This window comes from Boleophthalmus pectinirostris, unplaced genomic scaffold, assembly GCF_026225935.1.
Source record: "Boleophthalmus pectinirostris isolate CB_2022bp ecotype Guang Dong unplaced genomic scaffold, ASM2622593v1 HiC_scaffold_5, whole genome shotgun sequence".
In the NCBI taxonomy this organism is placed as follows: domain Eukaryota; kingdom Metazoa; phylum Chordata; class Actinopteri; order Gobiiformes; family Gobiidae; genus Boleophthalmus; species Boleophthalmus pectinirostris.
This window is the reverse complement of record NW_026571404.1, coordinates 10,890,572-10,917,469: the sequence shown is the minus strand read 5'-3', so window position 1 is coordinate 10,917,469 and position 26,898 is coordinate 10,890,572. Positions and strand designations below refer to the sequence as shown.

The following is a 26,898-nucleotide window of genomic DNA, read 5'->3' as shown; positions in this document are numbered from 1 at the left end:
AATTAGTGCGGTCTTGACTAGAGCAGTAGTTGATATTGTGGGCTGCTGCATCGATATATCGTAAAGAGTGTTTTTTAGGTATATTTTACTAAATTATTTTGTTACAGCTATAGTTTTGTTGCTTGTTTAGTGGAAGAAATCTCATTTATGCAACACATTTGACATTTTCACAGATCTGATTATTAAAATGTTTGTGTTTCATATTAACTTTGCACAAGAAGTGGTTCAATCGTATCAATTTGAAATATATTGTATCGAACCGAAAGTGCACTGTATCAAGATATTTAATCATCAAAACAGTGAAAATGTCAAATGTGTTTCCTTTCCAAGTTTTCTTTCTCTGAACAAGCAACAAAACTTTAGCTGTAACAAAACAATTCAGTAAAATATGCCAAAAAATACTCATGGTGATATATCGATACAGCAGCCCACGATATCAATAGTCAATCACTAAATGATTCAATATATCGATATTTCAATATTTTTGTACACCACGGAGAGGGTTTGCCTAGAATGTTCCACAATATTAGGGGTGTGCAAAAATGCTGTATCGAAATATCACCAAGAGTATTTTTTTTGGTATATTTTACTAAATTATTTTGTTACAGTGCTACAGTTTTGTTGTTTCTTCAGTGGAAGGAATCTTGTCTATGCAACACATCTGACATTTTCACTGTTTTGATGATTTAAATGGGTGTTTTTTATCTTAACTTGGCACAAGAAGTGGTTTAACAAAGACTTTTAGTATCACAACCATGCTTTCGGCTTTATTTTTTATTGAACCGCATTGAATCGATTTGAAATATATCATATGAAATCGAAAGCGCACTGTATCGAGGTATGTATCGTATCGACAACTTCTTAATGATACCAAGTCCTACACAATATGGCTTTAAACTTTTTCATCTAGGAACAGGCATATTTTGTTTTGTGGCGGTTTTTAAATCCTACACATTATAATATTGGATTAAATGTGTAATAATACTAAGATTAAATTGCAATTCAACAAATAAATCCACTTTTTATTGAATGTTTTTGGCTGCGTGCGGTGTAAAAGCAGAGAGTCCTGGAGGAAACTAAACCCGAGTGTGAATCTCAGGCATAAAACCTTCTGTACTTGTGGAGAATGCAACAGTGAAGGAGCTGAGTGGAAATGGTTGGACGGAGAGAAAAGGGGGAAAGGATGAAGAGAGAGAAGGAGAGAAGGAGGGAGCGAGTGGAGAGGGGAAGGGAAGAGGGGAAGAGGGGGAGTAGATGTGTGGAGATGGAGGATCGATAGCGGAGTGAGAGGAGAGAGTATCAGGGGAAAACTGTGGGTGAAGAGTGGCTCATTACAGCGGGTTTGTGAGAGCAGAGTGAACGAGGACTAAAACGGTCTCATCACAACTAAACCAGGTCTAAACCATAAACCGGGACTAAATCAGGTCTAAACTAGGTCTAATCCAGATCTAAACCAGATCTAAATCAGGTCTAAACCAGGTCTAAACTATAAACCAGGTCTAAACCAGGTCTAAACCAGGTCTAAACCAGGATCTAAACCAGGTCTAAATCAGGTCTAAACCATAAACCAGGTCTAAATCAGGTCTAAATCAGGTCTAAACCAGGTCTAAATTAGGTCTAAACCAGGTCTAAATCAGGTATAAATCAGGTCTAAAGCAGGTCTAAAGCAGGTCTAAAGCAGGTCTAAACCAGATCTAAACCAGGTCTAAACCATAAACCAGGTCTAATCCAGATCTAAACCAGATCTAAACCAGGTCTAAACCATAAACCAGGTCTAAATCAGGTCTAAAGCAGGTCTAAACCAGATCTAAACCAGATCTAAACCAGATCTAAACCAGAGCTAAACCAGATCTAAATCAGGTCTAAATCAGGTTTAAATCAGGTCTAAACCAGATCTAAATCAGGTCTAAATCAGGTTTAAATCAGGTCTAAACCAGATCTAAACAAGATCTAAACCAGGTCTAAACCAGATCTAAATCAGGTCTAAATCAGGTTTAAATCAGGTCTAAACCAGATCTAAACAAGATCTAAACCAGGTCTAAACCAGAGCTAAACCAGGTCTAAACCAGGTCTAAACCAGGTCTAAACCAGGTCTAAACCAGGTCTAAACCAGGTCTAAACCAGGTCTAAACCAGAGCTAAACCAGAGCTAAACCAGAGCTAAATCAGGCTTAAATCAGGTCTAAATCAGGTCTAAACCAGGTCTAAACCAGGTCTAAACCAGATCTAAACCAGATCTAAATCAGGTTTAAATCAGGTCTAAATGAGATCTAAACAAGATCTAAACCAGGTCTAAACCATAAACCAGGTCTAAACCAGGTCACATCAGAACTGACCCAGGTCTGAACCAGGTCTAAACCAGGTCTGAACCAGGTCTAAACCAGGTCTGAACCAGGTCTAAACCAGGTCTGAACCAGGTCTTACACAAACAGACAAATCCAGGAGTAAAACAGAATTTAAAGCTGTATTTTTCTAGTTGAGGAGCCGCCCCCTTCTTGTTTCCATGGAAATATTATTGCTTTGCTTGTAATGTTGCACAGTACGGCATTAATCTACATGGAGCAGGTAACGCTCCCAAGTGACAGGTCAGATCGGTGGAGAGGCAAGCCAGCTCACATTAAGAACACATGTTTTTAAGGTATTTTTGAGCAGTAAATACACCTGAATATACGTTTAATGCCACATTGTAGAGCATCCCAGGCAAAGCAACAAGATCTCCACGGAGACAAGCACGTGGCGGACCCTACACCAGAAAAGTTACACAGTGCACCTTTAACCAGAACTCATTACTCTGATTACACTATCGGAATCTGACAACTGGTGGCTCCTCGATGTGAAGCAGGACTCATTGACAGCGGGTGGGCTTGAGAGGGGAGTGTGAATGTGTCTGTCAAGAGGAGGAGACGGAGGTGTGGGAGTTTTCTGATGAGCTGATGACAAGTGCAGTCGAGGGACGCGGTGTTAACATCCAGCAGGGGGCAGTACAGAGTGGATGTGTTATTTAACCATCGCTTAGAGGGTTAATAATGGTGTAATTACAGCTGATACAAGACCTGACCAGGAACATGCGGATTACGTTCACACTAAAGATGCATTTTTGTCATTTGTCATTTTTCTGGCGAGGAATACAGCGCTTGCTTGTCTTCATGGAGATGTTAATGCTTTGTCTGAAATGTTACGCAATGTGGCATTAAATTGTAGCTTGAAAATATGCGTTCTTACTCAGTGGTGTAGTGCAGGTGTGTTTTAAGTGGGGGTTCGTGATTCGTGACGTCAGAGATGTGATGAATCCCGCCCACCTGAACCAGGACTGAACCAGGAATAAACCAGCGCTGAACCAGGTCGAGACCAGGACTGAACTAGGACTGAACCAGGACTGAACGAAGACTAAACCAGGACTAAACCAGGATTGAACCAGGACTACACCAGGACTAAACCAGGAACGAACAAGGACTGAACCAGGACTAAAACCGGATTAAACTAGGTCTAAACCAGAACTACAGCAGGACTAAACCACATCTAAACCAGAAATGAACAAAGACTAAACCAAGTCTAAACCAGGACTAAACCAGGACTAAATCAGGACTAAATCAGGACTAAATCAGGACTGAACCAGGACTGAACCAGGACCGAACCAAGACTAAACCAGGTCTAAACCAAGACTAAACCAGAACTAAACCAAGTCTAAACCAGGAATAATCCAGGACTAAACCAGGACTAAACCAGGTCTGAACCAGGTCTAAACCAGGACTAAACCAGGACTAAACCAGGACTAAACCAGGACTAAACCAAGACCGAACTAGGACTAAACCAGGTCTAAACCAGGACTAAACCAGAACTAAACCAAATCTAAACCAGGAATAATCCAGGACTAAACCAGGTCTAAACCAGGTCTGAACCAGGACTAAACCAGGACTAAACCAGGACTAAACCAGGACTGAACCAGGACCGAACCAGGACTAAATCAAGACTACACCAGGACTAAACCAAGACCGCACTAGGACTAAACCAAGACCGAACTAGGACTAAACCAGGTCTAAACCAGGACTAAACCAGAACTAAACCAGGACTGAACCAGGACTAAACCAGGTCTAAGCCAGGACTTAACCAGGTCTAAACCAAGACTAAACCAGGACCAATCTTGGACTTCAGCACAAGAGAGAGAACCCCAAGCCCGAGGAACAGGGTGCCCACAAAATGGGATCGGGCACCGGCTGCACTTAACCCCGTGGGGTGTGGAGGTCTGCACTGGTCCTTTCACCTGCGGTCACCCGACGGCACCTCTGGGCCCGTCCCGACACTCAGTCCTGGTTTAGTCCTGGTTTAGTTCTGGTTTAGTCCTGTTTTACTCCTGTTTTAATCCTGTTTTAACCCTGGTTCAGTCCTGATCCCTCGTGTCTCTGAGTCTATGAAGGTTGTTTTTACCATTGTCAATACCATAGAGATGATAAGTTTAATGCCATACTGTGGAACATTCCAGGCAAAGCAATGAGATCTTCAAGGAAACATTGGATCTTCAAACAGAAAATCGGTACTGCAGTTACCAGTAAATTGCACCAAAAAAACCCTCATGCATTTGTAAACGTAGATGCTTTATCGAATCTCAAGCACCATATTTGATTTCTGTTGCTACGTTTCAATCAAATCAGTGAACATTTCCACGATCACATAAGCATGATTGGTCTGCTGTGTGTGTGATGACTGCCTTAAATCGCTTAAATGTAAAAAGCGTAATTGAAAAACAGCACGTCTGCCCATCTTCACACCTCCAGATCCGGTGTTTTCCTCACCGCAGCCGAAAAACGATATTTCATGGAGATTACACCACTCCAAACTACAAACACATTACAAAAGCTGCCATATCCAGCCTCCTGGGACAGAGCCAGTCAGTGCGCACTCTGGGCTGGTAGATACAAGAACAACATAACGTGAAAAAGATGAATTGAGATTTATACAACAAGGAGAAAATTCTGTCCCTAGACGATACTACGTAAGTGAACAAAAATCGCTCCGAGGAAGATCTAAAGCAGGTCTCAACCAGAACTACACTAATTTATCCAAGATTATAGAATTCAGTTCAGTGCAAGCGACCAGGCAGACAGTGATTTAACGGCATGATTCTAGATTTGAATTAACCCAAATTGAATTAAAACAAAGATTAAAATCAAGGCTAAACCGTTTACTATTCGTGACTTTCAGTGTTTGTTTGACATGAGGGGACCAGGACTTATCCCAGGACTGAACCAGGAGGACTAACTCAGGCCTGAACCAGCTCTAAACCAGGTCTAAATCAGGTCTAAACCAAAACTGAACCAGGACTGAGAGTCGGGACGGGCCCAGAGGTGCGCCCGCGTAGAATTAGGGTGACCGCAGGAGGAAGGACCGGTGCAGAGCTCTGAGCGCCACCGGGTGAAACGCAGCTGTCGCCCGATCGCACTTTATGGACACCCTGCTCCACGGGCTCAGGGTTCTCTCTCTCGCTCTCAAGTCCAAGATTAGTCCTGGTTTATACCTGGTTTATACCTGGTTTAGACCTGGTTTAGACCTGGTTTAGACATGGTTTAGACCTAGTTTAAACCTGGTTTCGTCCTGCTTTAGTCCTGGTTCAGTCCTGGTTCAGTCCTGATTCAGTCCTGGTTTCGACCTGGTTTAGTCCTGGTTTAATCCTGGTTTAATCCTGGTTTAATCCTGGTTTAGACCTGGTTCAGTCCTGGTTTAGTTCTGGTTTCGACCTGGTTCAGTCCTGGTTTAGTCCTGGTTTCAACCTGGTTTCGACCTGGTTTAGTTCTGGTTTAGTCCTTGTTCAATCCTGGTTCAGTCCTAGTTTATACCTGGTTTAGACCTGGTTAAATCATGGTTGAGTCCTGGTTTAGACCTGGTTTATTCATAGTTTAGACCTGGTTCAGTCCTGGTTTAGAATTAGTTCAGTCATGGTTTAGACCTGGTTTAGTCCTGGATTAGTCCTGGTTTAGTCTTGGTTCAGTCAATGTTTAGACATGGTTCAGTCCTGGTTTAGACCTAGTTCAGTCCTGGTTTAGTCCTGGTTTCGACCTGGTTTCGACCTGGTTTAGTGCTGGTTTAGACTTGGTTTATTTCTGGTTTAGTCCTGGTTTCGACCTGGTTTCGACCTGGGTTACTCCTGATCTAGTCCTGGTTTAGTGCTGGTTTAGACCTAGTTCAGTCCTGGTTTCAACCTGGTTTCGACCTGGGTTACTCCTGATCTAGTCCTGGTTTAGACCTGGTTTGAACCTGCTTTACACCTGCTTTACACCTGGTTTGGTCCTGGTTTAGACATGGTTCAGACCTGGTTTATTCCTGGTTCAGTTTTGGTTTAGTCCTGGTTTAAAATCCCCGCTACACCACTGATTATCAGAAAACAGCGCGTCCCATTCATTCCCATTCACATACCGCGACCGCCCTTATTTCAACACCAACAACTTCCCGTTACATCGTACATTTCTTACGCAATCCGTCACATATCCGAGCGGAGAGAGAGAGAGAGTCCGAGCGCGCACCAGTGTAAAGTCCGTATAAAAATAGCCAATAACGTTCCCTACATCTCCTGCATTACTCACTGCGCACACCCACACGCAGACGCCACACAGCACACTTGGAATGAGAGATTAGGAACACAAGCCTGCACAGACTCCGGGAGCTTTGGGGAGTGAGGAGAGTATAAGCCGCGCATGTAGACACACACACACACACACACACACACACACGAGTCTAAAAGCTGCAGCCTCCCGTCACATGAACGCACAATCAAAGGCCGGGATTAATCACTCTCTTAGTACAAACTGCAAGACCACAATCAGCGCCGCCGTCTCTCACACGTGACCATCGCACGGCTAAACAGAACAGAACGGAGCTGAGATAAGACAGGGCTAAACCGGGACTAAGCCAGGACTAAGACAGGACTAAAACAGGGCTAAGACAGGACTAAAACAGGACTAAACCAAGAATAAACCAGGAATAAACAAGGACTAAACTAGGACTAAGACAAGGCTAAACCAGGACTAAACTAGGAATAAACCAGGACTAAGACAGGACTAAACTAGGAATAAAACAGGGCTAAAACAGGACTCAACTAGGACTAAATCAGGAATAAACAAGGGATAAACTAGGATTTAGCAGGAGGAAACCAAGACAAAACCAGGACTAAGCCAGGACTAAATCAGGACTAAACCAAGAATAAACCAGGAATAAACAAGGACTAAACCAGGACTAAGACAAGGCTAAACCAGGACTAAACTAGGAATAAACCAGGACTAAGACAGGACTAAACTAGGAATAAAACAGGGCTAAGACAGGACTCAACTAGGACTAAATCAGGAATAAACCAAGAATAAAGCAGGAATAAACAAGGACTAAACCAGGACTAAATCAGGACTAAGACAAGGCTAAACCAGGACTAAACTAGGAATAAACAAGGACTAAACTAGGAATAAACCAGGACTAAGACAGGGCTAAACCAGGACTAAACTAGGAATAAACCAGGACTAAGACAGGGCTAAACCAGGACTAAACTAGGAATAAACCAGGACTAAACTAGGAATAAACAAGGACTAAACTAGGAATAAACCAGGACTAAGCCAGGACTAAATCAGGACTAAACCAAGAATAAACCAGGAATAAACAAGGACTAAACCAGGACTAAATCAGGACTAAGACAAGGCTAAACCAGGACTAAACTAGGAATAAACCAGGACTAAACTAGGAATAAACCAGGACTAAGACAGGGCTAAACCAGGACTAAACTAGGAATAAACCAGGACTAAGCCAAGGCTAAAACAGGACTCAACTAGGACTAAATCAAGACTAAACCAGGGATAAACTAGGATTTAGCAGGACAAAACCAAGACAAAACCAGGACTAAGCCAGGACTAACCCAGGAATAAACCAAGATGAAATCAGGACTAAGCCAAGAATAAAACAGGACTAAATCAGAAGCAAATCAGGAATAAACCAAGATTAAGACAGGGCTAAAGGAGGACTAAACCAGGACTAAGCCAGGACTAAACCAGGACTAAGCCAGGACTAAACCAATTCCAAATCAGGACTAAACCAGAACTAAATCAGAACTAAACCAAGAATAAACCAGGAATAAACCAGGAGTAACTCAAGACTAAACCAGGACTAATCTAGGACTAGCCCAGGACTCAGCCAGGACTCAACTAGGACTAAATCAGGACTAATCCAGGGATAAACTAGGATTCAGCAGGACTGAACCAAGACAAAACTGGGACAAACCCAGGACTAAACCATGACTGAACCAGGACTAAATCAGGACTAACCCAAGAATAAACCAGAACAAACCCAGTACTAATCCAGGACTAAATCAAGACTAACCAAGTACTAAATCAGAATTAAACCAGTACTAAACCAGAACTAACCCAATTTGAACAAAAATACAACTGGGAAAAACTAAACCAGAAGTAAATCAGGAATAAACCAGGACTGAAACAGCACTAAACCAGGGACAACACAGGACAAACCCAGGAATAAACCAGGTCTAAACCAGAACTAACCCTGGACTAAAACTGAATTAAACCAGTACTACACCAAGGTTAACCCAATTTGAACAAAACTACAACTGGGTAAAAGAAGTCTAAGATCAAAATTATACGGTGAGGTCTAAACAAGAACTTCCCCAAGAGCAAACCAAGAATAAACCAGGTCAGAATCATTTCTAAACCAGGACTAAACCAGGTCTACCTCAAGACTAAAACAGGACTAATCGAAATGAAACTACCACTAAGAAAAACAGCTTTAAATTAGACTTACATCTGTTCAAACTGAGACTATACAATATCTGTATAGTAGATTTAAACTTGGTCTAAACCAGAACTGAACCAGGTCTACTTCAAGACTAAAAGTAGACTAAAACATCAAACAAAAAAAATAAATAAATTGGGACTATATTATAAATCTAATCTTCAATAATCCTAGTAAAATATGATGTTTAAACAAGGACTACGCCAGAACTAAACCAGATACAAGAGTACAATTACAAAATCTGGACTAAACTAGGACTAATTTATAACTAGATAAAACCAGCTTCATTGGGAATCTCTCTCTCTCTCTCAAACACACAACCCTCCCCCATGGAGTTAACCATCCACACATCTCCTCACTCAATCTGTGCAGAGGATCCCAGCTCACAGACGAACGCATAACACGAGAAAAAAAAAAAAAAATAGAGAAATAGAGAAGCGAAGTAGAAGATAAACGTGATTGTAAGTCAAATCATGTGCCTCAGTGACATTTCTGCCAACCATGAAATATCAAATGTAGGTTATGGAGTATTTTCTGATGTAGAGATCGACTCATAGGTTTTTTATTTTCATAACTGGTGCCGATTGTTTAGAATACAGAGAAACCGATGGACAATGGGCTTGATATTTTTGGTCAATTTACATTCATTTCCACAAATTATGTGATTGAAATTTTGTATAAAGTCCACAGTTCTTTTTTATTTTTACTGCAAACCTTTTGTGTAGTCATATTTTGTAGTTATCTCTTTGCGACAGTGTTCAAATAAAGCTGCAAAGTTTTCCACAAAAATATCCCTTTGTGCTGGAGATTTGAGGCGAATAACCAATGAGCTAAAAAAATGCAAATATCAGCCAAACAAAATATCGGTCTATGTCATGTGTCAGAGTATATTTACTTAATAATTACTTAGAATGGCCAGTGACACGGGTTTCGATAGAACTGCTTAATACAAGTGGTGGGGAGGCTCACGATTAGGCATGTCACAAAATCCAAATCTCTCTGTACAATATTTTCACAATATACATCTCACGGTGCGATATTTATTGCAATATTTTGTGAAGGCGAGATTTAACCCAAAGAACTAAGACTTAAAAGTGCTTATAACTGTTATTTCTTCTTGTAGTCTGCACTGAACTGGAGCAAAGGATCATGGTCTATGTAGTTCCCTTTGTCTGTTTTTTTAGCTATTTCTGCACCATAACTCTTAATTTAAGCAAAGACACTTGGAATTTGATATACTGTGATGGTCCACGATATTATTGTGAGAACTTTGACGATATGATATCACAATATTTTGGTTATTGTTACATCCCTGCCTATACCTGAATAGTACTTTTTTCAACACTTATATTTGTCTACTTTATAATGCAAAATCAAAATTTATTCTTGCATGAAACTCCCCTGTCTATCTATCTGTCTATTTATCTTACTTATTAAAAAAACTAAATAAATGTTGTGTATTTACTGGCTTACTGTTATGGATATAAATAGATACAGAATGTTATATTTTTGTAATTGGTAGCCATCCAGTCAGTGCCAAAAAGCCCTAACCAGGACTGAAGAGTATGTATGTATGTACAAATATGGTGCCCTATACCAGGGGTCCCCAACCCCCAGGCCATGGACCGATACCGGGCCGTGGGCCGTTTGGTACCGGGCCATGAAAGAGTGAACACCATTCCCTTACACTGCGTGGACCTTGCCTTCTGCTGTGCGATGTGTGGACCACATCTTCTCGCATACGCCACGTGGACTGTTAAAACACAACTAAAACCAGGACTAAGCCAGGTGTAAACTAGGTTTAAAACGAGGCCTAAACCAGAACTAAAACAGGATTTAACCAGGACTAAACCAGAACTAAAACCAGGCCTAAAATCAAGACTAAGCCAGGTCTAAAACACGGACTAAAACAGGATTTAATCAGGACCAAACCAGAACTAAACCAGAACTAAAGCCAGGACTAAAGCTAGGACTAAAACCAGGTCTAAAACCAGGACTAAACCAGGATTAAAACAGGATTTTTACCAGAACTAAAACTAGGACTAAAACTGGGTCTAAAAACAGGACTAAACCAGGATTTAACCAGGACTAAACCAGAACTAAAACCAGGACTAAAATCAAGACTAAGCCAGGTCTAAAACACGGACTAAAACAGGATTTAATCAGGACCAAACCAGAACTAAACCAGAACTAAAGCCAGGACTAAAGCTAGGACTAAAACCAGGTCTAAAACCAGGACTAAACCAGGATTAAAACAGGATTTTTACCAGAACTAAAACTAGGACTAAAACTGGGTCTAAAAACAGGACTAAACCAGGATTTAACCAGGACTAAACCAGAACTAAAACCAGGACTAAAATCAAGACTAAGCCAGGTCTAAAACACGGACTAAAACAGGATTTAATCAGGACCAAACCAGAACTAAACCAGAACTAAAGCCAGGACTAAAGCTAGGACTAAAACCAGGTCTAAAACCAGGACTAAACCAGGATTAAAACAGGATTTTTACCAGAACTAAAACTAGGACTAAAACCGGGTCTAAAAACAGGACTAAATCAGGATTTAACCAGGACCAAACCATGGCACGCGGACTGCATCTCCTCCTATACGCCCCTGGTCCACGAAAAATTATTGGACATAAAACCGATCCATGGCACAAAAAAGGTTTGGGTGCTGCTGCCCTATACAACTCTTTTTTAGTCATTTTGAATTCTAGTCCTTGTTAAAATAAAATTGCAATGTTTCAGAATCTCTAAATAAGCTAAACCAGGTCAATAAACACGGCGAAACGTGGAATAAACAAAGTCTTAACTAGAACCGTCAGCTACTAATCTGACAGTAGCAGTGAAATTGTGTAGTGTAGCCTTAAGAAAGAGGGGGATGTTATGAAAAAAGAAGAAAAAAAAAAAAAAAAACACAGAGGAAGAGCGGAGGATGTGAGAGAAAGGAAGTAGGAAGTGAGCACGCTACACTGAGCCGAGATGTGGAGATGCACAAGCTCACAGGAATCACACACATGCACGCACACAAACGCACAAGTGTGAAGTGTGCAGAACATTACAACTGAGGAAGGAGGCACTGACAAAAACAAAAATATACACAAAAAGTCTACACATGATGCTCTGTCAGTAAAAGTGTGTGGTTTGGGGGAAGAAATTGTACTAAAAGTGTGTGTTGTTTATGTTCAGAGGACTAATCAAGACTAAAACTAATCACCAAAAATCACATTAACAGAAAAAAATTTGAACTTTCCTGGACAGTTTTAGTACATTTTTGGCTTTATAAGAACAAATATATGACCTCTTGCTAAGATAAAGAAAGGATTAATATTCTGTAAATGAAAATTATATAAAATTATTAATAAAGAAGGAGTAAAACCAGGACTAAGCCAGGTGTAAACTAGGTTTAAAACGAGGCCTAAACCAGAACTAAAACAGGATTTAACCAGGACTAAACCAGAACTAAAACCAGGACTAAAATCAAGACTAAGCCAGGTCTAAAACACGGACTAAAACAGGATTTAATCAGGACCAAACCAGAACTAAACCAGAACTAAAGCCAGGACTAAAGCTAGGACTAAAACCAGGTCTAAAACCAGGACTAAACCAGGATTAAAACAGGATTTTTACCGGAACTAAAACTAGGACTAAAACCGGGTCTAAAAACAGGACTAAACCAGGATTTAACCTGGACCAAACCATGCCACGCGGACTGCATCTCCTCCTATACGCCCCTGGTCCACGAAAACAAAAACAAAAACAAAAATATACACAAAAAGTCTACACATGATGCTCTGTCAGTAAAAGTGTGTGGTTTGGGGGAAGAAATTTTACTAAAAGTGTGTGTTGTTTATGTTCAGAGGACTAATCAAGACTAATCACCAAAAATCACATTAACAGAAAAAATGTGAACTTTCCTGAACAGTTTTAGTACATTTTTGGCTTTATAAGAACAAATATATGACCTCTTGCTAAGATAAAGAAAGGATTAATATTCTGTAAATGAAAATTATATAAAATTATTACTAAAGAAGGAGTATTATGTGTCTTCACTGTGGTATCAAAATTGATATCGGAGTATTAAGGAAAATCCTTAAAATCAAGTTTGAAATTTTTGTATTGTGACTAATAATATTAACATTAACTTTAACATCAATTTTATATGTTTAAAATGAAAAAACTAACAAAAATGTGCAATACAGCTACACCAATATGCTAAGATCTCTAATATCTAGGTCTAAATTAGGTCTAAAATGAGACAAAAAAAATACTAAAGATGGATAAAATAGTTCCAAATAATGATTAACCCAAAGGACACAAGCATAAATTAAACAAGTGGTGGAACGTAACAAATAAAAGTATTAATGTACTGTACTTACATAAACATTTTGGTATCTGTACTTTACTTGAGTACCTTTTTAAGTGGACATATTTTATTTTTACTTGACAAAATTTGACAGCAGGTATCTGTACTTTCTACTACACAATATTTTTGAACAGGACTGAAAAGTAAATTTATTTTTTAGTAGTCTTTGAGACTTGCTGAAAAGTTTGATGGGTTTTTATCTGTTCATAGTCAGAGAAAACAAAATATAAGGAACAGCTGAAAAAAAACGATCAACTCTATTGTTTCCACTGAACAAAATTAAGCACAAATCTGTATCAATATCACAACATTTGAAGCTTTATTAGATCTCAAAATCAGCACAAAATACCTTTTACTCTTTAAAGGGACAGTCCAGAATTTTGGACATAGGGCCTCATTTCCTAGTGAGCCAGAGTGTTGGAGACGTGTGGAGGCACTTTTTTAAATATTCCATCCAGTCCTTGTATTTGCAGAGGTCGCTGGTGCTAGGCTAGTGCATGTCAATGGCCATAGTTATCCTGCCACTAAAAACAGTCTTACCCACTCCACAAAGCACCCGAAGCAAAACTATTATTACACCAGACTGTCGTTGTGAATGTCTTTGTTGATAGAATAATTTTAGAAGTAAAACCAACTTCGCATTTGAAGGATTTATGTCTGAGCGGCAGCAGCGAGTTGTACTTCCTGATAGAAATCTTGGCAGCGGCGGACTGATATATGAGAAAATAGTCCCTCAACATGCGATGGAAGGTTAGTTTTATTTCAAACATTATTCTATCAACACAGACATTTACATCGACAGTCTGGAGTAATAATAGAGTTGTTTTGGGTGTTTTGTGGAGTGGGTAAGACTGTATTTAGTGGCAGGATAACTATGGCCATTGACATGCACTAGCCTAGCACCAGCGACCTCTGCGAATACAAGGACTGGATGGGATATTTAAAAAAGTGTCTCCACACGTCTCCAACACTCTGGATCACTAGGAAATGAGGTCCTATGTCCAAAATTTTAGTTAAGTAGATTTTTCATGTCATACTTTTATGTATTTTTTTGCTCCAGTATCTGTACTTTCTTCTTTCACCATTGAATTAAACCAACATAAACTGTAGAGACCCTCACGGACCACAGTTTGAGCAACACGGTGCTTAAACATGTGTGTCTAGGGGGAAAAAAAGACACAAATTCCTTTTCCTAACTCTATATCCTACTCTATAGTAATAATAAGTGTAGGTCTTTGCTGGAGTGGCCCTCTTAATCAAACCCAGACAACATCACTCATTGGTTTTCAAACTGATCCACACTATTAAGACTAGACCAATCACTACAAGACCCTAAATTGCTCTTAACGTCAACAGGAGCGCGTCATCAGTGGAAAACTATCAGCTGACTAACAGGAGCAATCTTGTGTTTAGACTTGTGTCCTAATATTTACCGCTGAGCCACTGTTGACCCACGATGAGAAGGCTAATACAGGAGCAATCCCAGCATTTACTCATCGACGTTCAATCCCCGTAGAGATACGCGGAGCTACAGGGAGGACACGGTATGCTCGCAGAGAGGGTCAGAGGTCGTGCTGGCTGTAAAACGCTCCAGTGACGAGCCAGGTGCCAACGAGCAGGATATCATTACAAAGATGACTCATTTCAGTTCAGCCCGTCAGATGTCCATATAAGGTTATGTTGGATTTTCACTAAAGATAGATAACTTTTCTGGTGGGTAATTTTCCACAGTATGGGATTATTTATGTTTTATGTATTCAATAACTGTGCTGTGTTGCCTCTCCAAAGATCTGACTTGTAACTTGGCTTATTAGCGTCATCTGTTTATCCTCGTGGAATAGAGAAGTTTAATGCCACACTCTGAAACACTACAGGCAAAGCATTAACATCTCACTAACATCTCTCCACCAGAAAAGTTGCATAATGCATCTTTAAGCTTTTCAACTTCTTGTTTTGTCTCAACAAGTAAAATAAAAATACTCAAGAAGGTAAGGACACTGTCTGAAAAGTTGGATCTGGCTATCCTGTGGTAGACTGACAAATAATTAAGTCACTAAAGACACTTTTTGGCCCTTTTTGAGACGATTTTTCACTTGTGTTTTTGGGATCGGGCCGAGTTTCCAAGTTTGTGTAGTAAACATGCGGTAATGAGCTCCTGATTGGCAATCGTAGGTCGCAAGCGTATCAAACCTCTCATGAGGGTTTCACACTGTTGAAGTAGTTCGTATAGTGTGAGAACACGAATCATGAACTGTGAACTTTTAAACCGTGTGATTACGGCGTACAGTTTGTGAAAACGGTCAAAAATATCACACAGTGTACATCCGGCATACGCCATTCTAGACATTTTTAAAAGTTATGTCATTCAAATGATTCAAAATGGCACATAATAGTATACAAGATATTTTGTTGGTTGCCGATTACAATCCATTACCTACATAACTGCAGCCTTTCCGATTTGATAATCACACCAGATGGATTTTGCTCTTATCTTGTTTGATGCCAGTACCAGTGCCAATACTCATTTGAGCAGTTGTCGATAATAAATATGTCACATTGACGGGAAATTTTCTTGAATGGCTTTAGAATGATCTTGAGCTTTATCAGAACAAGTATAAGAGCACATAGAATAGTATAAACCCACGGACCACTATGGAACCTATCTAGACGACTGAAGAATTACACAGATACAAGACCACATGGTAATATAAAAGAAAGTACTGAATTAGGGCTGAATGATTTTAAGAAAAAATTGTATCTGGCAGATATTGCAATTTCGAAATCAAGTTTTAGTGCACATGAACATTTGAAACATCACAGAAACTTACATCACACCAGAATCCTGCACAGATGCAGGACTGTAAAGCCCAATTTACACAGAGAATAAGGGCTGTGATTTGTTCTCTCTACCACCGCTCTAACATACATTTCCTGTACTCCACTTTCCTTTCTTTCAATATACATTGAGTAATAATGTGTTTAATGCAGCTTTGCGCACATTTGTTTACTTTGTACAGAAATGAATCCACATGGCTCATTTGCATAAACTAAGTGCTGAAATAACAGCTCTTTCCTTGTGCTGATGCGGTCATCTTCCATCGGATTAAAGGACAGTTCTTTCTGTGGCAGAGGATGTGCTGATGATGGTGAGTCTGTTCTGTACTTTTATTGCGTTGGAGATGATTCATGTTAAACTTTACACGAACGCCAGGTTTAAATCCTCGACTCCTAGCGTTGTGGCGGTGAATTATTTCGTGCCGCATAGACATCACTGCAGATCCATGAATCAAAAACGACGGTGACGAGGTGATGCCGGCAGTGTGCGTTGAATCTACACAGAATGAAACTTTGCCCTTAGATTGGGCTTTAGGAGAACTGCAAAAAAAAAAAACACGGCTTTGACGCTCCCAAAAACATGTCTGAGATCGCGATTTTCAGTCCAAAACAATAGATCATTCCCAATACTGAATGCTACTGTTTAAAGAAAGCGTATCGAGTTTGAAATCTTAGTATCGTAACACTACTACTACAACTACTTCTACTACTACTTTGCAGCCCTGCTCTCAATTACAACGTTCCTAAAGTACTTCTGCACAGCCCTCGTTTTCAAATCACCATACAAATGTTTTCTGTTAGGCACACATCTAAATATACACCCCCCTTCGCCCGCTCCTTAACAACAGTTTGGTAACAACAACCAAAGCCTCTCCGCTCATATGACCTCATGGTTACTGGGGCGATGGGGATTCCTGGCGCAGCGAGCTCTCTGATTGGCCGAGAGCGGGCAAAGGAGCTCTTAAATGGGTCAAAGCAGTCAAGTGTCTCTACGGAGGAGGAGTGTGATTGTGTGTGTGGTACAAACAGCACGGAGCTCTGAAGCTAAATCTCAAAGCATCAGCAGTAGCAGTGGTGTTGTCCTTGCATCCGCCCACAGTCTCAGATTTCTGCTGCCTCCTGTCCTCACATTTACTATTTTTTTTTTGTCAATTCGCTTCTTGTTTTTCTGCGTTTTCATCATTCCGTCTCTTCTCCTGTGTCTATCTCTCGCTTTATCTTCCCGTGCATCTCGCCGTCGATGCCCCTCTCGCTCTCTTTGGACTCGCTTTCTCTCTCCCTCTCCTTCTGTACTCCCCATCAGCCCCTTCTCTCTCCTTCTGTCTCTACCTCTCTCTATCCACCTCTATCCCTCCATCGGTTCCACTCTCACTCTCTTCAGACTCTCTCTTTTCCTCTGCCCTACCATCGGTCTCTTCTTCTCTCTCTCTATACCTCTCTATCTCTCCGTAAGTTACACTCTCGCTCTCTTCAGACTCCCTCTTTTCCTTCCTCTACATCTGCCCCACCATCAGTCTCTTCTTCTCTCTCTCTCTCTATACTTCTCTATCCCTCCATCGGTATCACTCTCGCTCTCTTCAGACTCCCTCTCTCCCTCCTTCTGCTTCTGCCCAACCGTTAGTCCCTTATTCTCTCTCTATCTCTCTCTCCTCTCTCTCCCTCTTCCCCCATCAGCCCCTTGTTCTCTCTCTCTCTCTAGCCCTCTTCTCTACCTCCTGCTATCCCTCCATCAATTCCACTCTCTCTTTTCCTCTGCCCTACCATCAGTCTCTTCTTCTCTCTCTATCTCTCCATAAGTTACGCTCTCGCTCTCTTCAGACTCCCTCTTTTCCTCCCTCTACATCTGCCCCACCATCAGTCTCTTGTTCTCTCTCTCTCTATCCTTCTCTATCCCTCCATCAGTTCCACTCTTGCTCTCTTCAGACACTCTCTCTCTCCCTCCCTCTACACCTGCTCTAATGTCAGTCCCTTGTTCTCTCTATACCCCTTTCTCTCTTCCGCTCTATCCCTCCATCAGTTTCTCTCTCGCTCTCTTCAGACTCTCTCTCTTCTTCCGTCTACTTCTGCCCCACCGTCAGTCCTTTATTCTCTCCATCTCTCTCTCTCTATCTCTCCGTCAGTTCCACTCTCGCTCTCTTCAGACTCCCTCTCTCCTTCCCTCTCCATCTCTTGCTCTCTCTCTCTCAGACTACATCTCTCTATCTCTCTCTCTATCTATCCACCCTAACTCTCTTGAGACGCCCTCTCTCATTCCCAGTTCCTTGATCTCTCTCTCTATCCTTCTCTCCTGCTCTATCCCTCTATTAATTCCACTCTTGCTCTCTTCAGACTCTCCTCTCTCCCTCCCTCTACATTTGCCCCACTGTCTCTTGTTCTTTTTCTCTCTGTCTCTCTCTCTCTATCCCTCTCTATCTCTTCAGACTCCCTTCTCTCCCTCCGTCTACATCTGTCCCTCCGTCTCTTACATCAGCTCCTTGTTCTCTCTCTCCATCTGTCTCTACCCCTCTTCTCTCCCTCCTGCTCCCCGTCCATCAATCCACCTCTTGCTCTCTTCACACTCCCTCGCTCTCTCTCTCCTCTTCTGTCTCCCTCCATGCTCCGTCCCTTGTGCTCTCTCTTTCCATCTCTCCTCCTCACCCTTTCTCTTTCTCTCCTCAGTCTCTCCTTCTATCCATCCTGCACTCCCTCTATCAATCCCCCCTCTTGCTCTCTTCAGACTCCCTGTCTCTCTCTTCTCTCTCTCTCTCTCTATCTCCTACTGTCTCCCTCATCACTCCTATGTGCTCTCTCTCTCTCTCGCTCCCTCTCTCTCCTCCTCTATCCATACTTCTCTCCCTCCATCAATCCCCCCTCGCTCTCTTCAGATTCTCTTCTCTCTCCACAGTCTCCCTCTATCTCTACCACTCTCTCTTCCTCTATCCATCCTTTTTTTGGCTTCTATCTCTATTCTCACTCTTCCTTCATTTGTTCCTCACTAAATCTATCACTCCACCTCTCTCTCTCCTCCTCTGTCTCTGCCATCCCTCCCTCTGTCCCTTAATCCTTCTGGTTTTCCTCTCGCTTATTTCTACTCTTTCTCTTCGTCTATACTTCCTATCCTCCCCCCTTCCTGCGTCACCCTCTCTCTCTCATCTTCTGTCTTCCTCCCTCCATCACTCTTTTTCCTCTGTCCCACTCTCTCTCCTTCAGTCTCCCTCATTCTTTCCTTCTGTCAGTCTCCTTCCTCTCTCTTTCTCTAGACCTCTATCTCTGCTTCTCTATCTCTCTATCCTTCAGTCTCTCTCCCTTTCTCCTTGAGTCAACAAACGCTCTCTCCCTCTCCTTCTGTTTTCATCGATCCCTTGCTCCCTGCACCCATCCCTCACTCTCTCCCCCTTGAGTCTATCCCCTCCTCTTACACTCCCTTTACTGCCCTCCTTTTCACCTCTCTCCTTTCCACATTCCCTCCCTCTCTCCTCCATCCCTCCATCTGCTCCCTCCTCTCTCTCTCTCTCTCCTTCAGTCTCACCCTCCGTCTCACTCTCCCATTCCTTCTCTTTCACATCTCCCACCTCCTCTCATCCCCGTTCTCTCCTCTTCCCAATCTGTATCCTTCACTCTCTCCTCTCTCCTTCTGTCTTCATCCTTCTCTTCTCCCCATCTAACCTCCCTCCATCTCCATTTCTCGCTCTCTTTCTCTCTCTCACACACACACACACACTCCTCCTTCTGTCAGCAGAGAGAGCGTGGAAGCCAAGAGTGCCCCCCGAAGGCCGCCCGGTGAACTGTTGCGCTTGAAATGATGAGAAAACACTTGAGGAAGATGATGCAACACGAGGAGCCGAGTTAAAGTGAAATATGGAGCCGAGTTTGGGCGGAGGCTGCGCAGAAACAACAGAACATCAATACGAGGCTGAAATGTGTGAAGACATTTGTAAAGAATCATTTACTGATCCAATCTGCGTGTGAGCGACGATCGTGAATCTGAACTATTACACAATATTTCAAGGTGTTTCATAAGACTGCAAGTACTTTCAAATTGTTAGATTTAATTACGCCAGATGCCCTTCCAATGCTGGCAGTGTCGGTAAATTGTCCCTCCAATGCTCAAACAGTTATTCAGTCATTAAATCAGATGCGGATTATCTCAAGAATCAATTATTTGTGATGATTTAAGTTGTTTTAGCGTTGACTTAAACTGTTCCAAGTATGAAGTGAGCGTGGGGGCACTTGCGGCTCAATGGATTCTGGCTCAAATTCACTTGTACCGAACCTGCTGCTGCTGTCAGGCTCTTCATTTTGATCTTAAAATGTTTGTGTTAACTCGCTCTGCATGATCCTGGTGTTTTTATTCCACTATATACAGAGTACGGACCTTGGCTCCAATTACGCTCCTGTAAGTGGTGGCCTCGTGAGCTTCATCTGACTGGAGTTTAACACGATAGGTGGTGTCTTTATACAGTCTATGAAAATGTTTACTTTTTTCTCTGGGGGCCACATTATCCCTCCTGTGATGGGGGCTGGGGTCGGGTCGGTCGTGTAACAGAACTGTATGTACGACCCTGACGACACAGATTATATTCTTTGAAAACCTCCACACTTTCTTTACATATCAGACAAACTGCACGGTCCTTACACTGAACAAAAAAAATATTGGTCGTCCACTGTTCTTTGAAAACTCAGCACTCTCTGTCAACTTTTCATACTTTAACAGTCACCATTTTGTTGTCCTTAACTGCACTACAGAACTCTGCGTATGCGTTCACTGTCACCGTTTGATCTTGAGCTTGTCAGGAGACGAAAATGCAAAAGCAAATATGTCATAGAATTATTTAAATATAAATATAAATACTTCATATAAATATAATTTTAATTGAAAAAATACAAGATACAGATGTGTTATTATTTGCCAAAAAGTAGGCCATGACAACTTTTGAGGATTGCTTCATAGGGCCAGTTCAAGTGATGTGGGGCAGAATAGCTGATGGGCCGGTCAAAGGGGTGTGGCGGGCCGGAGTTGGCCCGTGGGCCTTAGTTTGATGACCCCTGTTCAAGATCATCCTGTATGTAATCCTCTGTATGTACTGTAGTAGGACTTCTGTGTATATAACCAGCACAGAATACCTCATGCCACCCCTTCTATTCATTTTTTTGTATGCCTTGCACTAGTACTTACTTCTTTATTCTATTTTTTCTTTTATACTCTTTTAAAGTATGTTGTAAATATCCCACGTACATGTCTGCACTGAAGAGTGAGTTGCTTTCAATGTTACTGTGCCTGGGTTTAGTGTAAATTGTACATGCCTATAATGATATTGTTTTCTATTCTAAAATTTCTCCTTTGTGCCACTAGATGGTGTAACGAGCAGCTACGAACTACAGATCATAATGGATAAACTGTATTTTGCTTCCATAAAAAGGCACTTTGTTTTCAACTGAGAGTTCTTTTTTGCCTTTTCGCAGTATTTATAAATGTGGTAAGTATGTCATGAGTACAACAGTAACGCACTACCTCAGCGTTGGTGGTTTAATCCCTCGCGTTCATTGTGTCTTTGGGCAAGACCTTGAAACACGCAATAAAACAGACAATCCTTCAGGCGAGTCGGTCCTGACCAAATCAAGATTCAGATCTGGAGACGGGGTGGGCGGGCACAGCTCCTGACAGGTTACCCGCAGCAGCACAGAGGGATGGGTCAAATGCAGAGGACATATTTCACTACAGGGAGAATAAAGTGTATCTTAATCTTAACTCGCCTTTATGACGGCGTAAGTCGTTAAACTAAACCATAATTCACAAGTATAAATTTCAGCGGAGAGATGAAGGTCAGACGTGCAAATCTAAATATTTGGGCTCTTTCCAAACTCCCCTGGTGCAGTTTACAGGTGGGATCAGTCCTGGGACTACAGGGTCAAAGTCACCGAGGAACCGCAATGCAGGCTCCGCTCTGGCACGGCTAAATAAGGCTTCAACTGTGTGAGCGAGGGACACGGAGAGAGAGAGGGAGGGAGAGAGAGTGAGAGATGGGGAGAGAGAGAAAAAGAGAGGGAGAGATAGGAAGGGAGAGACAGAGAGAAGGAGAAAGAAAGTGAGAGGGGGGAGAGAGAGAGAACGAGACAGACGGAGGGAGGGAGACAGAGGGACGGAGAGAGAGAACAAGAGACAGAGGGAGGGAGGGAGAGAGAGAGAGAAAAGAAAGAGAGAGGGAGAGCAAGGGAGAAAGAGAGAGGGAGAGCAAGGGAGAGATGGGGAGAGAGAGAGAGGGAGAAAGAGAGAGAGAGTAAGAGAGAAAGTGAGGGGGGGAGAAAGGGAGAGAGAGAATGAGAGACAGAGGGAGAGAAAGAGAGAAAAAGAAAGAAAGAGAGAGAGAGAGAGAGAGAGAGAGAGAGAGAGAGAGAGGGAGAAAGAGAGAGAGTGAGAGAAAGTGAGGGTGGGGAGAAGAGGGAGAGAGAGAGAGAGAGAACAAGACAGAAGGAATGGAGGGAGACAGAGGGACGGAGAGAGAAAGAACGAGAGACAGAAGGAGGGAGAGAGAGAGAGAGAGAGCGAGAGAGAACGAGACAGAGGAATAGAGGGAGACAGAGGGACAGAGAGAGAGAACGAGAGACAGAAGGAGGGAGAGAGAGTGAAAAAAAAAGATAGAGAGAGCGAGAGAGAGAGAGAGCGAGGGAGAAAGAGAGAGAGATGGGGAGAGAGAGGGAGAAAGAGAGAGAGAGAGTGAGAGAGAAAGTGAGGGGGGAGAGAAAGAATGAGACAGAGGAATGGAGGGAGACAGAGAGAGAGAGAGAGAGAGAGAGAGAGGGAGAGAGAGAGAAAGAAAAAGAAAGAGAGAGAGAGGGAGGTAGGGAAAAAGAGAGAAAAGGGAGAGAGAGAGAGAGAGTAGGAGAGAGAGAGAGAAAGTAAGGGAGAGAGGGGAGGCAAAGGGAGAGAGAGAGAGAAAGAGACAGGGAGTGGGAGAGAGAGAGAGATGGAAGGGAAGACAGAGCAAGACAGAGTAGAAGAGGAAGAAAGAAAGATAGTGGAAAGAAGGAAAGAAGGAGTGGAGGGAGGGAGGGAGAGGGGGGAATGGAGAGAAAAGTGATAGGGAGAGAGAGGGATGTGAGAGATGGCAAGGGGTGGAAGGAGGAGGGGGAGAGGTGGATCTTAATGTAATAACTTGGACATTTTAAATCGCAACATTAATCTAAAACGACTTAATAAAAGAAACAAGTTCGCTGACCTGAGATGGATGGCTGCACATCACGCTATCGAGCAGCTGACTTTTCTTCATTTGTGCCTAAATGACTACGCAACGCTGCCAAATCCAACAATTCACCTCATCGATTAAGAAAATAAAAACTGGAGAATGAAGTAAGTGCAGAGAAGTGGGGGCACGGCGAAAACTGGCATTATGACGTCTTCAAAATAAACAGTGAATCTCTCCGAATACAACTTCAAGAGTAAATGACGAGGGGAAACAACTATAATGTCGTGAAAAGTTGATTTTGCGTCATAGTTGATGCTTTAAACGTTGATATCACGACATCCTGAGCCGTATGATTGCGTGTGTTGGTAGTTACTTGAAGTTGTCAGGGTGCTGCGTCAGTGCCAGAGTGACCGTGTCCAGCGCGTGTCTGTGGTGCTTCTGGGCGCTGAGGAGTAGAGCGAGCAGATGGAGCGAGTGCAAGTCCTCTCCACAAAGAGACAGCGCCATCTGCAGGGGCTCCATGGAGGCAGAGACCTGCACACAAGAGGATTAAAGAACATAACAAAATGGATGTTTAATGTCATGTGTAATGATGTCATGTGGTGATACAGGAAGTGCTCCACTGTGTTTAGAATCATTTGGAGGATTTCAGCCCTGGAACTGCCAGACTCTGCTGAACAAATGGTAGCTGTTAACCTGAAAATCGCTTCACAAGGTGGAACAGAGCGTCTCCAGGTCTGTTTTTGATGAGGTAAAAGCTTTATAACATGGCTTAAAGTGTAATATAGGAACTGAAAAGAACGAATTGAATGATGGTTCCCAAACTGTGGTATCAGTAACTCCGTGGGTTACGCAGAATGACCCAAGGTGTTTTCAAGAGTTATAGAAAAAAGAAAATTATCATTGCTATTTTGGTATGTATTATATTATATATAATTATTTTAAAAATCCATAATGAAGAAGAAAAAAACATATATAAGTCGCACCAGACTATAAGTCGGACTTTTGGGGGAAATTTATTTTATAAAATCAAAGACCAGGAACTGACCATGTTGAAAGTCAAGTTATAGAAATAACAATAGAACAGAGAACAACAGACTGTTAACGTCACATATGAACAGTTCTTCAGATAAACTATAACATAAACAACAGAACAGAACAAGTTTAACAAACTCTCCATCTCACTCCAAATCACTAAATCCATTCAATTCTTCATCCTCGGTGTCACTTCTGAGCAACTCCGCGACCTCCAGAGGTAAACAGAGCGCCGCTTCCTCTTCTGTGTCGCTGTCGTCAGACTCAGCATCAGTTCCAGTTAGAATTATCCTGGCATTTCTGAATCCCGACAGGATGGTTTTGGTTGTCACTGAAGTCCAGGCTTTGTCGATCCATCCAGTGACTTCCAGGAAAGTGCTGTCACAGGTTTCTCGCTCACTTCAAACTTTCTTTCTGCTGCTCGATTACCATTTTCGGCTGCAGATTTCACTACTTGGAGCAGGACACATGCAGGAGACATGCGCAGTAGAGCCAAGTGACAGTGATACAGGAGTAATAGGAGCAGCAGATACTAACACACAAGCCAAGAGCGTCATTTCTCGTGTGTCAGAGTGAAAGTTTTGAATATATAAGTTGTTCCGGAGTATAAGACGCAGGACCACCCAAACCGTGAAAAAAAAAGTGTGACTTATAGTCCGAAAAATACGGTAACGCACACAATTGAATATAATATATAATAAATACACTTCCTTTTAGAGATTGTTTCATGTGTGCATTGTCTACACGCATTTTCATGTCATGATTATAAACAGTTTAGAGTGAATAACATAACAAAGTGGATGTTTAATGGAATGTGAGATTTTACCTGACGAACAAGGGCGAGTTGTAGAGCCAGATACATCGCAATCTGTGAATCCTGAGGGTCCAGCGAGTGAGCTCTGAAACGGAAGAGAAAAAACGCAAATGTTTCTTATTATAAAAGGGACTGTATCTAATTTATTTCATGCAATAAACTAAAACATGTTTTGTCTCAGGAAAGCAGCGCTTGGGGATAAAATAAGACTGCTGTGTGCCGTCTGCATCTAATTATAAAATGTTATGATATTCTATGAACCAGGAAGTACTGCTGGTTCGCTGTTAGCATGATAGTTGTTGGATTACCATGATAGTAAAACTCAAATGTGGAGTCTGGAAGTTGAATGAAAAGTGCTTCTAACACTCATTGCGGTGAATAAGTGTGGACTGCTGCAAACCATTTATATTTTTTTTGTATTTTAAGAAAAGAAAAATCAGGTACAGCATATTTTAAGTTATATTTAAAGAAAGCTTAGTGCATGTTTACAGCCAAAATAGTGAAGAACAGAACTGCTGATCTTAGCTTTTTGATATTTTAAACCATTCAAACGTCAAATATGATTTTATTGCGACTAATTGTACAGTCCTATTTTACCTGCCCTGTTAGCCAAAGCAGGTATTTACATTTTATAGGGAATGGGAACGGAAGAACGGAACAATACATGCCGCCATGACAGGATCCACAAATAACTGAGTGAGAAAACGAAAATACGGAGCAAAAAGCCCGTCTGGAGAGCTGAGAAAACATGTGAGTTCACGCTTTAAACTTTAGGAAATCATCACTAACACAACTGTAAACGTAAAATACGACCATAACTCCCACAAAACTGTCAAATAAACATTCAGAAAACATTCAGCATCACCATATTATAAAATATATAGTCCAAACTGTAAATTGTAAAGCCCATATCACTTACTTGTTAAGCGCCTTTAGAGCTCGCTTGTTAAAATTATCCCGGTCTGCTTTTAAAGAGGCTGTAAAAGAGGCATATTACTAACATTAATACAACTTTAAACTGAATTTTTGCATTATTTTTCTTTTAAAATTTTGAATGACAGTGAAATATAAAATCATCAGAATATATGATACAAAAATACAGATTTGAAGCGTAAGCAAAGACGGAAAAGTACATCCTAAGAAGTTATAATTTTCCGTGCATTCATGTTTATCGCGTTACCTTCGGAGGCTTGCAGGCTGCAGCAGAGCCCTAAAGCCAGGTAGGCTCTGGGCAGGAACTCTCCGGCCTCCTCCCCCATGGACACCACCCTCTGGGACAGGGACACAGCCTCCTCATACTGGAGACAGGAGAAAGAGGAGTCACTCAAGGACACAGGCTGAAGTGAAACGGGTACAGGACAAAGCTGAGGTGGCAAAAATAAACTTCAGAGAAACTACTAGAATGGCAATGTCTAGAGACTGGAATGGGACGTCATTTTGGATTCTAAGAACAAAGCAACTTCACAGAGAGACAAAGCCATTCAAAAAGTCAGGTCAACAACAAACAAAAGAGACAAAGATTACACTGCTGAGTCACAACTGGTACATTTGGGAATCGAACAAGTGATGCAGTGATGGTACTACAGCACATTATCACTCATTCCTGGGTGTCTGACACATCACTTTAAAAAAAAAATAAAAATAAAATAGACTTAAGAGGCCTAGTTCCAGCTCGACATCCCAAAGACTAAACTTGAGCTTCGTGGGGACCGTGTGTTTTCTGTTGCTGCTAGGGTCGGGCATTCGATAAAATTTTCTTAATCTATCATCGGGAGAATTAACAATCAATTTTTAACGTTTTTATATTAAAATTATCATTATTACTATTACTATCATTATCATCATTATTATTACTATCTGCACTACTGAGCCTGTTTGACATTATAATGTGTTTAATGCAGCTTTGGGCAAG

At 41.7% G+C, this 26,898-nt stretch overlaps 1 protein-coding gene and 1 long non-coding RNA gene across 2 annotated transcripts in view; one reads left to right on the top strand and one right to left on the bottom strand.

Annotated features, from left to right (window-relative positions):
- Positions 1-26,898, bottom strand: part of ttc7a (tetratricopeptide repeat domain 7A) — a 144,674-nt gene that overhangs the window by 66,454 nt on the left and 51,322 nt on the right. Inside the window, 4 exon segments of the mRNA XM_055162616.1 lie at positions 23,511-23,671; positions 24,999-25,071; positions 25,906-25,963; positions 26,167-26,284. Of these exon segments, the coding sequence (XP_055018591.1) occupies positions 23,511-23,671; positions 24,999-25,071; positions 25,906-25,963; positions 26,167-26,284 (410 nt within the window).
- Positions 24,236-26,898, top strand: part of LOC129411529 (uncharacterized) — a 74,714-nt gene continuing 72,051 nt past the window's right edge. The window contains exon 1 of the long non-coding RNA XR_008633338.1: positions 24,236-24,559. This is a non-coding gene — a long non-coding RNA (uncharacterized LOC129411529). The remainder of the gene's footprint in view (positions 24,560-26,898) is intronic.